General features: G+C 44.8%; 2 protein-coding genes across 6 annotated transcripts in view; one reads left to right on the plus strand and one right to left on the minus strand.

Moving 5' to 3' along the window:
* Window positions 1-551: 551 nt before the first annotated feature.
* rcbtb1 (regulator of chromosome condensation (RCC1) and BTB (POZ) domain containing protein 1) lies at window positions 552-9,058 on the minus strand. 5 transcript variants are annotated; one of them, XM_037479681.2, is made up of 14 exons: window positions 8,986-9,058; window positions 8,598-8,716; window positions 3,878-4,157; window positions 3,638-3,788; window positions 3,371-3,537; window positions 2,747-2,905; window positions 2,558-2,665; window positions 2,318-2,460; window positions 2,036-2,099; window positions 1,518-1,644; window positions 1,294-1,420; window positions 1,049-1,200; window positions 810-940; window positions 552-704 (listed from the first exon to the last, which is right to left on the minus strand). In XM_037479681.2, exons 3-14 carry the CDS (start codon window positions 4,001-4,003, stop codon window positions 564-566), a joined length of 1,596 nt encoding a protein of 531 aa, XP_037335578.2. In that variant the 5' UTR covers window positions 4,004-4,157; window positions 8,598-8,716; window positions 8,986-9,058; the 3' UTR covers window positions 552-563. The 5 variants fall into 5 exon arrangements, with proteins under 5 accessions (XP_037335578.2, XP_037335563.2, XP_037335571.2 ...); XM_037479666.2 differs by lacking the exons at window positions 8,598-8,716; window positions 8,986-9,058 and adding exons at window positions 4,803-4,824; window positions 4,923-7,342; XM_037479674.2 differs by lacking the exons at window positions 8,598-8,716; window positions 8,986-9,058 and adding an exon at window positions 4,923-7,340.
* A 642-nt stretch (window positions 9,059-9,700) lies between these two features.
* LOC119222819 (fibroblast growth factor 14-like) overlaps window positions 9,701-14,983 on the plus strand; it is a 37,722-nt gene continuing 32,439 nt past the window's right edge. Inside the window, exon 1 of the mRNA XM_037479735.2 lies at window positions 9,701-10,385. Coding sequence (XP_037335632.2) covers window positions 9,710-10,385 — 676 coding nt within the window. The 5' untranslated portion in view covers window positions 9,701-9,709. The remainder of the gene's footprint in view (window positions 10,386-14,983) is intronic.

Below are 14,983 nucleotides of genomic sequence, written 5' to 3' on the forward strand. Positions count from 1 at the left end.
CTTTAGAAAACACAGAACAGCCACATCGGCTCAGTTTGTTGGAGGTCCCAGAGGAAAAAAGAATAGGTTTCGTATTGGAATATTAAGCCTTTGTTGTATGTTCTAACATCCTTGAACGCTTCATATCTTCCCTTTCACAGCGATCCAGCTGAAAAAGCTGGAAGAACAAAGAAAAAAAAAAGACTAAAAAATGGAAAGCATATGTAACACAAAGGCGTGTTTTAGTGCAGTGGTTCTGGCGTCCTGGCCTGTTTAAGTCATTTATCAAAGCTCTTTTTCCTGAACACTTTTTTTCAGGTCCCAAACAGAGACACAGATTCTATTCTATGTACGATCTCCTAAGTTAACTTCACCTGCAGTAAAAAGGAAGACAATAAAAAAATATAAAAGAAACCTCCAGAGAAAAAAAAATTAAAAGAGCAAAAGTTCAAGTACAGCGTGAAACAATGCAGCGTCACGTCGTTATCGGCTGGACAGGAAGCGCCCGATGACTTCAGATCTGTCCGTAATGCTGCGTCAAAGTCCATATTGCGAGGGCTGCTTTTTTTCGGCTTTTAAACGGCTCAGTTCTTGAAGGCCCCGCAGCGGCTGGCTTTGCTGATGAACTCCTTGAGCATCGCTCCGTCCACCTGCCAGAAGGCTCCCGTCTGAGTCACCTGAGTGAGGTGGTTCACGCAGAACCGAAAACAAAACACTTCCAGGTCCTGGAAATGAAAAAAGACAACAAGCTGTTAAAAAACTGACTGATTAGCCCCGATGTTACCGTATCGTGGTGCGCCCGTGTGTGTGTGTGTGTGTGTGAGCTGTACCTCGGCGTCGTACTGTATGGCGGCAGACAGCAAGGTAAAGGCGTTATCGACGTTGATCCCTCTCTTGATGATCTGCTGACACAGGCGTTTCAGACGGTTCTCACAGTAAGAGGTGGCCAGGTCCAACAGGCCTGTGCGCACACACACATACACACACACACACACACACACACACGTGTACATTGAATGCCACACAACTGACAAAACACAGCTTTTTCCAAATGCTAGCGCGTGCTGACCGATGGCGTCCTCGGGCGGGAGGTCGACGGTGTCCGTGTAGAGGAACCGCAGGAAGGACCGGTAGACTGGGTAAGAGAACTGGCCGATCTCGATCACATCCTGCTGGTCCTCGGTCCACTGGGAGCGGAACATGGACCGGAAATGCTCACACCTACCTCGAAACAACAACACACATCACCCGGAGTGAACCTCAACGCCTTTGGGACGGCGGGGGGGGGGGGATAAAGTGCTGGTTTCCTCTGACCTGATCTTCAGCACAGCCTTGTGCACGTGAATGCATTTGCCGTCGACGCTGAACTTGAGGTCGGCCGTCTCCGGACTGTCGAACTCTTTCCTCAGAGCCTCCGCGACGGTCGTGAAGTCGTCGTGCCCTGCAGGGGAGGCAGACGGAAACAAATATTATGGCGTGGTGTAAGGGAAGAAAGGGTTTGGGTCATCTCGCTTCCTCTGTGTCTCTCTCTCTCTCACCCATAGACATGAGCCTCCACATGACGGAGGGTGTGGCAAAGCAGGCGAAGACGTCGTCTGTGGTGGTGAAGTTTGTGAGGTGTGGCATGACGATGGACTGACCCCGACACTGACCCCACATATACACCTGCAGGATAAAAGACGTGATCATGGCCTAATGAGACTAAGGGGCTTATTTAGCACTATTTATAAAAGGCAGGTTTGATTTGTTTTATATCAAGGGCCCATTCAGTTTGGTGATCAAAATGTGTGCGGATGAAAAAAAGAAAAAAAAAACTTTTCTGGTGGATTACCCTTGAAGCAAAAAAAAAAACCCACATAAAACAAAAGAAATGGACAAAACAGACACTCATTCCTGCAAAATAGAAAAAAAACCTGTTATCTAACATAGCCAGGTCAAAATAATAAAAGAAATGAACCCGTTGTACAAACTCTGAAGCCAGGAAATACCCAAATCCCCCCACATGTGAACAAAATACATCAGGGGCCACTGTAGACACGGTTAATTGCATATATACCTGACCGCTTTGGGTCTTGGCCGCTGACGTGTGAGTTGAATGGCAAGCTGCGACCTCGACAATCCTGACAAACGAGACAAATTTGCACATTTTCACAAGGAAAGTCTGGAAGTTGTTATTGTTTACAACGAGTTCCTCTTTACCGGCAGCGGAAAAAGGAACGGGGTGGGAAGGCGAGGAAACGAGCACAGGAAACAGGAAGCAGGAGTCCAAAACGGGACCCGGGAGGACTCCCCACACACAAGACGTCGGCCACTGTTCGCCCGCCCCCCCCCCCCTCACCTCTCTTTTTCCGCCATGATCAGCACGGGGCTGAGGTGGTTGCTCTTGTTGCCGGTCCCCAGTTGGCCGTAGGTGTTTGCTCCCCAGGCGTACAGCAGCCCTTCATCAGTCAGCGCCAGGCAGTGGCTGTAGCCCGACACCACCTGGGGGAGAACGGAAGGGGGGGGTCATGTCGAGTCATGTACGGAGGCAAAGCGCGCGTTGCCGATAACCTCTCCGGGGCGGCGGTTTGCGTCTCACCTGTTGCATGCACATCCCCTGGAGGGCAGCGAGGCGGCAAGGCGTCAGCTGGTTCCCGTTGTTCCCGATGCCCAGCTGTCCGTTCCCGTTGTAGCCCCAGCCGTAAACCTAAAATATACACAAACAACTTCACGGCTCAGCGTGAGTGTGGAGTGTGGGGGGAGGGAGGGGGGTTTGTTTGGATTTCACCTCTCCGTTGTCAACCAGCGCCATGGAGGAGGTCTGTCCGCACGTGATGCCGACCGCCGTCTTGCCCTGCAGGCAGCCGGTGACCTTCCTGGGGCCGGGCTGGTTGGCGGTGGAGCCCGAGCCGATCTGGCCACAGTTGTTATAACCCCATGCAAAGACCTGGGGGGTAAGGAGGGGGGGAGCAGTGGGGAAAAAAGGTCAGGACGAGGAAAAAAGGTCAGGACGAGGGATGACGCGGTTCGTAGCGGAAAGATTTGACAGTTTCTTAGGGAATGCGTTTCCATGGCTTCCTTCGGAGTTATACAACACATTGGTTTTGTACAATAGTGACACAAGTCCGTCATATGGACTACGGTGTACTTAACAGGGTATCAGCTGCCTGCCGCACGTGCACACAGCCTAATTAGGGGCCAACTTAAGACCTCGGCGCTAAAAATAAGCAGCTTAGTCCGACGCAGGAAGTAGCTACGTCAAGGTTTTCTCATGACCCGTCTAAATCAAAACGTGATTTACAGACACACTTGTACATGTAGCTTTGCTCTTGTTGCTATTTAGAGCATGTGAGGCCTAAAACTGAGCATTCAAAAGACAACATCAGTGAAAGATGATAAAAGCAACAGCCACCTCTCCATCCAGAGTGAGGGCCACGGAGTGATGCGAGCCGCACGCCACTTCCTTCACTTTCTTGTTCAGTGGGTTGATGGCGACCGGCAGCGGCGACAGTCCCTGGTTGGTGGTCCCGTTCCCCAGCTGACTGTAGCTGTTGTGGCCCCAGGCAAACAGCTGTCCGTCTGCAAAGGACAAACATGTTGGCCCTTACATGTGGAGCACATGGACCGACAGGTAGCGAACAGAGGTGGCGTGCGACTATACAGGCGACGTGGCACCGACCCTCTGTAGCCAACAGGACATGCGGCCCGCTTCCATAGCTGAGGCTGGCGACCTTCTTCCCCCGCAGAAAGTCCAGTTTCTTGGGCACAATGGTGCTCAGACTGTCTCCTGTGCCGAGGCAGCCACTGCTGTTCAACCCAAGCGCAAAAGCCTTGAAAAAAAAAAAAGACCCACAACTCATCAAGTGAAACAAGTTGCTCAAAGCTTCCGATGGAGATGAACAAGGTGACCGCCGCGTACCTCATTGGCGTGTGTGATGTAGATGGCTTCGTTGGCAGAGTTTCCGAACACGCAGGCCTGCCGCACTGTGGCCAGTTCCTCGGTGCTCAGCAGGGAAAACAGGGGCCACTTACTGACGTCCACCATGGCTCCCGCCACAAAACTCAGCCTTGCTTCTTGTGGAGCGGCAGTCAGGACTGACAGGGGAGAGGAGGGAGGAAACGGAGGGGGGAGAACGCGAGGAGGTGGAGGAGGAGGAGGAGGGGGTGGGGAGCAAGGAGCGGAATCATCCCTGCCGACACTAAGGGGAAGGAGAAGACAAGAGGTAGTCATGATTGCATTCAGAAATAAAATGATGGGTCTTCTGACAGGATTCAACAGTAAAAAAAAGGGCCAAATATTTATATGAAGAGATATAACTGTGTATATATACATATATGGACCTGCGCAGATAGATGCACGCAGAATTACATGCAGCCATATGAAAGAATCAGAAGCAGAGGAAATTACCTTTCTACAACTTTAAGAGAAGAAAAAAACAAACATGCGTTCAAAAGCAGCACACAATATTGCAACGCTGTATAACCGCATAGTTGGCGGCCACATTTGACGGTTACCAAAACACCTGTTTCTGCATTTATCTCTGTAAGTTCAGACGATGATCGACACGAGTTGTAACGTTAACTTTGTTGGATTTAACGCTGGCAATGTTTAAAGGATTTCTGAACTTTTAAATCGGCAAAATGTGGAGTGGAGTTGCACAACGCGTTATCGCAATGGTAGCTTAGCAAAATATTCGGTTTCCGGCTTTTTGACAACGTGTAAAACGTGTTTTAACAGTTTTTTTAGTTGATAACAACAGCAAGCGAAGATGCACTGAAGCTAACGGTAAACAATTAAAGGCTAGTGGCTTATTAGTTAAGCGCTTTTAAGTTGCTCTTCCTACCTAAAGCATCGCTCCATGGCAACTGAGAAAAGATAGACAGACACATATTCAATTACAATAATCCGTATCGCTGTCAGTAGAAAATAAAGACGTCTACAACGCATTTCGGTAGAAATTTACCTGACTGAAATCGTGTGCCCGGTGTTGTGAAGGGTCCAGCTGATGCACTGAACGGTTGTGTTTGTGTTTATAGCTTCTTCTTCTTCGTCTCTTCTACTTACGCAGTCTACTCCGCCCGAAAGTAAAAGAGACGAAGAAGAAGAAGCTATAAACACAAACACAGTGCCGATTGCTGCCCCTCTCAGGTCATTTGTGGGGCTGCTGTCTCTAAAAGGTTTTCCAATTTTTCATCTAATTATTAGGTGAAGTATAAAAAGCAGGGTTTGCTCTGAAGCTTAGACAGAAACGTGTGAAACATGTTGTTTTTTAACGTCCAATCGAGTTTCAATCATCGCAATGAATCAGCATTGGCGAAAAAAGCACACCAGGTATGTGACATTTGGGAATATTTCATTTTTATAAATTTGACATCAAGTCAAGACAACGATGTATAGCACATGCTTGCATTATTTTAATGAAAAGTTAACCCGTTATTTAAACATTTTCCTGTAATCTTTTTGAAAGCCAGCAGATGGAGCTCTACCACATGAATTTGGGCTCATCAGCCTGGTTGTGCTCAATTTTGTGAGGCGCTCGATTCGATGCACGAAAATCTCCGACAGTCGACCAGTCGATAAATCTACCAACCAGAAGCATGTACTGTTTGTCTTTGGATATCAAATGAAAATATTTGCATTAAAACAAGAGTCAGTTCGTGAAAAATATTGGATGTAAAGTTCTCTACATTAAGTGTTAAAATAATGAAGTATCGCGTGCAGGTGAGGGGAAAACTGATTTAATTCACCGCCCTGTAATCACGTAGAGGGATGCAAATCGAACGCATCTACGTTGTTGCGTCGAAAACAGGTGAATTCTGGTCCTCGTCAAAAACACAAAAAGGCTAATATTAGGGGCAGTGGACTAATATCGGCAATTTTAACATTAAGTTAGTTTGGAAGCGTATTTCTTTTAGCTACGTTAAGTTATGGCAGCATGTTAAGTGTTTGTGCTGTTAAGTGCGACTAGCGAGCGTCATTTAGCAACTAAAGGATTAGTTGACGGGTTTTTTTTAGGGCACGAGCGAGGAAGACTGGACTGGTGGATATATTTAACTTAACGTTAAGTTAAACGAAAAAGCAGAGAAGTTGAACATGGACCTGATAGACGAGGAATCCTTCAAGGTTCGCAGAACGACGTCCAGCCAGGTGAGTAAACCCAGAAACGGTTAAAGTTAGGCTAATGCTAACTCAGTGGAGGTCCACTGCGTTGCCTAGTAACGAATTCCCCCGCTGTAAAGTAAGGCCAACTCAGTGGAAAGCAGTCTCTGCGTTGCAAATAAACTTTGGTTGCTACTAATACTTTTTACACCTCCTCGAATTAGTTGATGATTACATATTGATAAAGCTAAGTCATGTCTTATGCTTGGTGACGCATATTATTGTACACAACTCCCACATTTCGCTATAACCAATGCAATATTGTATAATGTAAAATGTGTGTAAATGTATTATAGTCCCTTTTTTATAACAGACATTTTCACAAGTCATAGCAAGGTCAATTGATCAAATTAAATATGCTACCGTTCTTATTTAATAATTATGTTATTAATTACACCTGTTTTTATCTTGCAACAACATGTGAAATGGCTGCTGCCCAATGGGCTGCTGTGTTGAATCTGTTTATTACAAAATTACGTAACATTCATTCAAAATGCATTAGATTGTTGCACACCCAGCTGGTGTCTATTGCTACTTTGGATTATTGTTGAGGATTTTTGTTTCCTTACGCTTTATCTGACAAGCTTTTACACAAGCCATCTTTCTTTTGATGCGGTCAAATTTCTAAAAGTGACAGTATTTATACTTTGGCAAATAATTGCGGTCTTCATACATTTCCTACAGATTATATTCTTCTTTCAATTTTCCAATTTTTCTTTTACCAAACGTGTCTATACTGTCTCAGATCTGTCTCCATGTCAGCAATACAATTCAGGTAGATAAATAATTAATAGGGGAAAAGTGCACCAAAAACAAAGAGTAGCAACAAGTCACAGTTATGTTAAATAATTAATAAGTTGACAAGCTTTGGGTGGTGCAAATTATGTTTTTGAGCGTTGTAGTTAATATCCAGCTCTATTCATTTGCATTTGATGAATTCCCACTTGCTCGGATCTTGGTATTTTGCTTCCTCCTTTTCCCACTTCCCTCGTGCACGAGGGCAACCACCTCAGTCCCTCTCTGTCTCTTCACACTCACTGTGGTCATGATTCTTACTCCTTCTCCAGCTATATGGAAGGAACGGAAATGTCTTGTTGTCCATTGTCCAACTGTCTGCTGTTATGCGCCAACCGCCAAGTAATGACATATTTTGGTAGTAAATGTTTGCTGATTCCTGATTCCTATATGACAAACACAGACACACAGCTGTGGATGATTTTGAGCCCCTTTTGATGACAGCAGACAAATGCTGCAGCCTTGAGCTCCTCAGAACATTAAATTGTCAACAAGGTTTGAAAAAAAAATGTGACGGCATAAAAAGCAGAAGATTGCATGAGCAGGAGACGCAGGGGTTTGTGAGAGTTGTCACACGTTTACCGTGACTGATCTCTGTTCCAGGAAGTTCAGTGTTTGTCTGTGATGGAGAAGGAATGCCACTCATTTTGGCATACAACTGCAAAAATACAAATATCTGGGATGAAAATGTCTACAGCTGTATTTGCCTGCTGAAAGATTGCCAACATGCCACATGTATTAATTGTGAACATCCAATGAGACAACATGAGTATATCGTTTTGTGGATAATTTGTTGTTTCTTAAAACTAAGGATTTAATGGATTAGCACTCTTAATTATGTTCATCTTTCTTGAAACAAATTGAAAATAACTCAGCCCTTTCTTGTTCAAAATTTAATTACTTAAATGACTATGTTAAGAGTGCATGTGTTTAATTTTCTCTTCCTAAATTCAAAGCGCAGCACCTTCTTTTCTGTGAGCTTAGATTTTGTTTTTATCATACTGCAAACATTATAGGTACTATTAACATTAAAGTTTCCTTTAGTATAACTGCTGTTTTGGGGCTAAGCATTAGACTGACTCACTAGGCAAATTAGGCACTGGGAACGGGTTGTGTGTTTTAAAAGCCTTTCGAGGAAAAGGGCTTTAAGCCTTGATGGATGTGCGGCACAGATTTGTCCATCCAAACATTATCTGAAATTGAATTAAAACCAAGACACACAATGTGACTGGTAATTGTATAGCTACAAACTAAATTAAATCTATTTCCTGCTCATCGTTGTGGATGTTGTTAGTTCAATCGATTAGGTGCAGAGAGCTCGCGTGCACACGCAACAGCTGACCACTGGTGAGGTTTCTCAAGGGTGTGCCAGCATTATGTTTTAGCACCAAGGAGAGCGACAGCTCGCTCCTCTCGCACCACTGCGGAGTTTTTCAGCTCCGTTTCAACCCGCGATCCACCAACCCATAAAATGTAAGTGGAAAACGAAGAATCACAGTGTATAGAAGGGAGTCGTGCAACAGGTGTGTAATACATTTGAAAGGGAGTCGTGCAGCCAGATTAGTTTGGAGTGACGTCTACGAGAAAAGGGGGATGCCCCTGTAAAACCCCAGTAAAGAGAGACCAAAGGTGGGGGTCTCGTGGTGGCACAATCTCGTCGACCCACCCCAAAAAGAAATCTTACCATTCACATCCAATCAGTCCAGATGCTGGCGGTACGGGAACCACGTGTCAGCGTGAAGTAGCTCATCTCCTTGTGTAAGCTGCATCAAGCTGCACAGGCAAACCGGAAGTGATGGTTTCCTTCAAAACAAAATCGAAGGCAACCCAGTCTGCTCGTTTTTCACAGAAAAAGAGCTCGAGCTTTATAGGCTGTTTGAAGTGCAATTTGCTTTAAAGGCATAGTCTACAACAAGTCATGAATACGGAAACATTTTGTAATAATTATGTTAATATATCTGTTTTAGGGACCTATTTTTTCAATTTGATTATTGAAACGAATAAATTGAACAAATATACATATTTTGTTTTGAAGATGCCAACAGGAAATGTCTTTTTGTAAAATCACTCACTTTGTTGCTGGTCAGGTATAGATAGTCATTGCACCTCCTCGTGCCTCACCGGCCCGTCGGTCGTCTGGAGCGCTGCTGAAGAAGACGCTGAAGCACCAGACCGGTACCGGTCTGGTTCTTCTTGTTCTTCTTGTTCTTCTTCCACTGCTTCTCATTTAGTTTCTGGAGTAGTCGAGCCACAGTCCGGCAGCTTCTTCTCGTAAGGTGAGGAAGAGGAGGGGGAGAGAGGAGAGGAAGAGGCGATAGACAGACAGCAGTATCTTTGCGCATTGGATCTTATGGATTATTGAAGTGGAGGCCGAAACGCGGATCAATAATTCATAAGGACTTTTAAAAGAGGAGAAGTGGGATAGTGCGGAGATTCCCTGCAGTGATTCACCTGCCCGGTTTAAGGCTACTTGCGCTCTCACTGACCAGAGACCTGAGGACTAGATATCTGGCGACCGGATACCTTAGGACAGAGACCCGGGGACCAGAGACCTGGGAATAGTGCTGATGCTGGAAGTCGATTCTGTAACTCGCGTGTACGCGTGCAGTGTGCCTGAGTGTGTGTGTGTGTGTGTGTTTGGAAAGAATCCCCCTGCTGCAGTACTTGTCTACTGTAGCCTATACTGTTAAAGGGATGCCACAGACTTGCTGACGGACTCTCAGTACCCGCACCCCTCCCCTCCTCCCCTCCCCTCCCGCACGGACGGACGCACCGACCCCTGCGATCCCCACTAATATGCAATGGTTTTTTGTGCAGAAGCCGACAGCTGCCGCGTACCACAGACTTCCCGCTAGCGCCGCCGCATGCCTGTCAACCGCTCCTCTCCCCTTGCCGCGCGGCAGACAACGCCATTTGAAGAGGACCGCCCGGGGATTTCGCACGCCGCGGGGCCCGGCCGGCAGCAGCAGCAGCAGCAGCGACATCTCCTCCGCCGCTGAGGACCACCCACCGCTGGACCAGCCGAAGGCGGAGACCCGGTGGGAAAGCGCAGCGGCGGTCGCTCTTCCCCTGCCGCACGAGAAAGAGTTCGACGCGGAATACGTGCGGCTGCTGATCTCCGCGCTCGCTGAGGAACCGGGCGAGAAACCGGGCTCCGAGCCGGGCTTCCAGCTCTCGTTCTTGTCTATGGTGCAGATCGGGAGGGCGAGGCACCGCCGAACTGAGCCCAACAGCTGGCCGGCACTGCTGGCATGCAAACAGGGGGGCGGATCAGCCCCCATGCGGTGGGTGAATTTTAGGCTGCCGCATCCGGAGCGCCTCTCGCCCCCCACCTCCTCTTCCTCCTCCTCCTCCTGCTCTTCCACCCCCGCCAAATCCATGCGGTTTATTTGGAACAACATTTTCAGCAAAGGATCGCATATGCTGCAGTGTCTTTGTGGCAGTAGCCTCAAGAAAACCAAGAACCCAACTGGTGAGTTTGTTGTGTGTTTCTCTCGCTCTGTTTCTGCACGTGTATGTGCGGGGATGCTATAGAAAGATGAATACTTTATTGCGTTTCTGTGCGTGTGCGCGCGAGTGTGAATGGGTACGTGTGTATTTCGTCTCGAGACTGCACTGTTCGGCTGCTTGCTGGTGTTTCTCTGCAATCGCAATTGTGCAGCAAGTGAGTGTACTTCGGGGAAGGGAGGGGTGTGTGATTGGGGGCATATGGGAGAGAGGGTTTGGGGGGGGGGGGGTGATAACTTATTACCACAGTAGAGTGGCGGTGCGTGCGAAAAGCCAGTGCGTGTCGCGCTTGGCAGAGATGGTGCAGAAAAGCGAGTGTAATGCAGCAGGCAGACCCGTTCAGGCTCATGTACCCTGCATGATTAAACAGCACATGGCCCTATTTAGACTTCCTCCGTGGATTCTGCGCGCTGAGGAACTGGAAAGAGCGTGTTTCTATTGCGGTCCGCAGGCATATCACTTAGACTGCATTGGACACAAACATCTCTTCTCATGAGAAGGAACACTGAAGGCAATGCTGTGTTGGTCAGCAGTTTTTCTTGGGGATTGACTTCAAGCGGCAGTCAAATGTTTGCAACTTTTTCATTCAGGTGAGCTAATTTTGTCCAGCTGGTGCAACATGTCATTGCAGGAGTGGGATGAGTGCATATATGTACATAGCTTTAAAGATCAAGATTGGGGAACCTGTCTTGTCACAAGTTCATCAACAGAGTGCTGACTGATATAATTAAGAGTGGGATTCAGTTTAATTCACATCTTTTGATTCCTATCCTTGATTCTTATATTTCCAAAGGGAGAGCAATGAGACACATTTCTGCAAAATGCTTTGACCGATCCCAAAATAGTTGGCTTTGCTCTGCTCCAGATTTTTCCTCCACTCTGAATGAGAACAGGACAGAGATTGACATTGGCATTGCATAAGGAAGGGGACTTTGTTGACATTGGCATATTGACATTGCAATCAAAAGTTGGCCTCTGTATATTCCACAGTGTTTCCAGACAGCAGCAGGCCACACAGTACAATTATCAGAGTAAATTCAAATTGAGGAAAAATTTACTCTAGAAAATATAACATTTGGTCTAAATAGAGTAAAATCTTAAACCTATTGGATGATAATTTACTCTACATTTGACTCCGCATAGAGCTACATTTGATTCCTCATAGAGCTACATTTGATTCCTCATAGAGCTACATTTGATTCCGCATAGAGCTACATTTGATTCCGCATAGAGCTACATTTGATTCCGCATAGAGCTACATTTGATTCCGCATAGAGCTACATTTGATTCCGCATAGAGCTACATTTGATTCCGCATAGAGCTACATTTGATTCCGCATAGAGCTACATTTGATTCCTCATAGAGCTACATTTGATTCCTCATAGAGCTACATTTGACTCCGCATAGAGCTACATTTGATTCCTCATAGAGCTACATTTGATTCCTCATAGAGCTACATTTGATTCCGCATAGAGCTACATTTGATTCCTCATAGAGCTACAATTGATTCCGCATAGAGCTACATTTGATTCCGCATAGAGCTACATTTGATTCCGCATAGAGCTACATTTGATTCCATATAGAGCTACATTTGATTCCATATAGAGCTACATTTGACTCTGCATAGAGCTACAATTGATTCCGTATAGAGCTACATTTGATTCTGTATAGATACATTTCTCATTATATTACTCCATATAGAATTGAATTTCATTTTATATGTTTACTTAAAATTTAACCTTGAACCTTGAACAACAATGGTTCAATTAAAACCTTTGCAAACTTACTCTGTAACTCTTAAACATGTTAAATTAATCCAATAAAAGTATTTAACAAAACTTTATTTTGAAAAATGTACAATACATCCAAAAATATACAACCAGCCTGACCAAGCATCCGAGCCCTCAACTCTGCAACCCTTGTATTCACCTTAGTGTTATCAACATCAATTTCATAGATTGTGCTTTGCAAGAAGTTGTACACATTTACCAGATCCTGGTTGTAAGACGTACCAAAGACAAAATGAGCTTTGAAAAACTCGCAAGTGTGTCTGTTAGTTGCTGAGTTAGTCAGCTATAAATTAGACAGTTAGCAAACAGTTTGTGGACAAGAACCAAAATGGATGACATGTCACTGTCCCATCCTGAAAGTAAAAATTCATGGAGAAATATTCAAGCTATTAAGCTAGAAGTCAACCCATTTTCCATTTTAAAGTAAATCCTTCTATATATCTTATCCTTTACTTTCAGCATACCATTTTCCAAGTCTGTTGTTCATTGAGCATTTTGAAGCGGTTCTTGAAGGTCGGCTGTGTGAGATCACAGCTTTGTTCCCAGACTTTCTGCTTGTAGACAGTATGCCACCTCTCCAGGAACTTTGTAGCAGCATTACCAAACATCAGACCAAAATCCTGGTCAATCTGATAGAATCGGTTAAACAGAACATTATGCCATTATGGTGTAGCATCGTGGCAGATTTGATAGCATAACCCAGGCTATTGAACAATAGACAAAAGAAATTGCCATGACACTGACAAGGCAGTAGAATGTTCACATACCAGTCCTTTCATGTCCAGGAATCTTGGGAATCTCATGAACCATGTTTTGCCAATAGGTAAAGGTCTGCTTCATCTTCTCCTTAACAGTTGCTTCATCAGCTGTGTGCTTCATAAGCGCAATTGCCCCACAGCACAGGCTTTCTGGAGTTAACCAGTTTTCCACTCTGAAGGGGTCTCTTTCGGCTTTTGGACCACCTTTTAATAGTTGGTCTACATATATATATATATATATATATATCTCCCTGAAGGGGAACTCAAAGAATCAAGAAATCATATTAACATGTAACTGATGCGATTAACATTGTGACTATAACAATATAACTGCAGACATACCTTATTACTAAAGAAATGCAAATATTTCACATTGTATTATGCACACTAGAGTTCCAGAAAGGGTGCATTAAATATCTAAATTGAAGTTGAAAATGAATCTGATACATTCAATTGTCTTGCATATTCAAAACATGTTGGATTGAACAAGTAGTTTTCATAAATATGAATTCATAAGTTACTCACCATCAAGATTTTGGTCTTCGCGTAAACAAATCTCTAGCTCACCGAGGTCTTGTTATCTTTAGAAGAAACTTAAACACATCCTCATCAACTTCTGTCTTCATTTCATCATAGATAGAATCGGTTAAACAGAACATTATGCCAAAAAACAATTAACTTACCTGACAGGTTATTACAAAGTCTTCTGTTGTTCAACTCAAGAGTCCGTCCAAAAAAACCTCACCTCATTCCAGCGCGAGAGGTGTCACGAAACGAAAGGAAACTCGTTGGGCGTTACTCCAGTAGATTTTATTCTGATTATCTACTCTCACTCTACTGGCTACGGATGATGAAATATTACTCCTTTAGAGTAAAATTCTAATTACTCCCTGATTTTTTCCTCTGCATGAGGCCACTATGTGAAGTCAGATGGCTGCTAGTTATTTTTTTTAAATAAAAACGTTGTATAGCACAAGCTATATTGCATTGCTACAAGATCTATTTGAGTGAGATTAAAGCCAATCTAATTCGCAAAAGCTGATATTATAGTCTGTATTGGATAACCTTCTGTTCGACCATCTGATTATGAAAACTAACCCACCTGCCAAGAAAACACACAAAACACAATTCTTTTAAAGCCTTATTAAATACCAAATTAAACCAATCTACTCTTGTCTAACCTTTACGCTTACGGCCTGCACCCAGTGACATTTAGATGCAAAGAGTAAAATTGGTTTTGTGTGTATAAGCGGAAAGAGTTCATACGAAGCTGTTAAAAGAGTTCATTGAAAACTCTACGGGGGCATCAACGGGCCTCGTCACGTCTTCATCGTCCTGAGCTGGCACAATGTAACCGTGTCATTCTGGGGGCTTTTGAATGTTTCCCAGAATCCTCAGCATACATAACCATCACTCTGTGTGCGCCCTTGAGGTAACATCACCAAAACACGATGGGATGAGATCAAAGACGCGAATGCTGTGTCTTTCTCTTTTCTCTTTGTTTGAGTCAAAATACCGTCCCCGTGGTTTACAGCTGATGTGTGAAGAAGACAAAAGCATTACAAATCAAATCTGTATAAACACTGCAGCTTGGTGTCATGGTGACGCAACATGTGCGTCAAATTGCCCCACCACCCTCCATCTAGTTTAAGGCAGACACATGGGACGAGTTGTACATATCTCCTCGAGAGCACATCGAAGCGCTGCGTCTGATCTGTGACATTTCCTTAACCCTTCTTGAACAACCATGGTTCAACATAAGTTCATGAAAGGCTAGTTGGTCTTTTCCTGGGAAATCCATTTGTGCTCCATGTAACACCTATTTCAGGAGAAATTTGCACGTGTTTGCCCGTGTGGGGTCGACAAGCGTCATCAGCTTTTACCTCTAATCTGGCGGATTGAAGGTTTTATACAAACAAAATCGATTGACGTGTTGGCACAGGTGAAAGCAGTAACATGCTGAACACTGAAAGCTTCCTCTCACCGCCTGCCAATACGCTGCAACCTGCAATCTG

This window comes from Pungitius pungitius, chromosome 3 (assembly GCF_949316345.1).
Source record: "Pungitius pungitius chromosome 3, fPunPun2.1, whole genome shotgun sequence".
Lineage (NCBI taxonomy): Eukaryota > Metazoa > Chordata > Actinopteri > Perciformes > Gasterosteidae > Pungitius > Pungitius pungitius.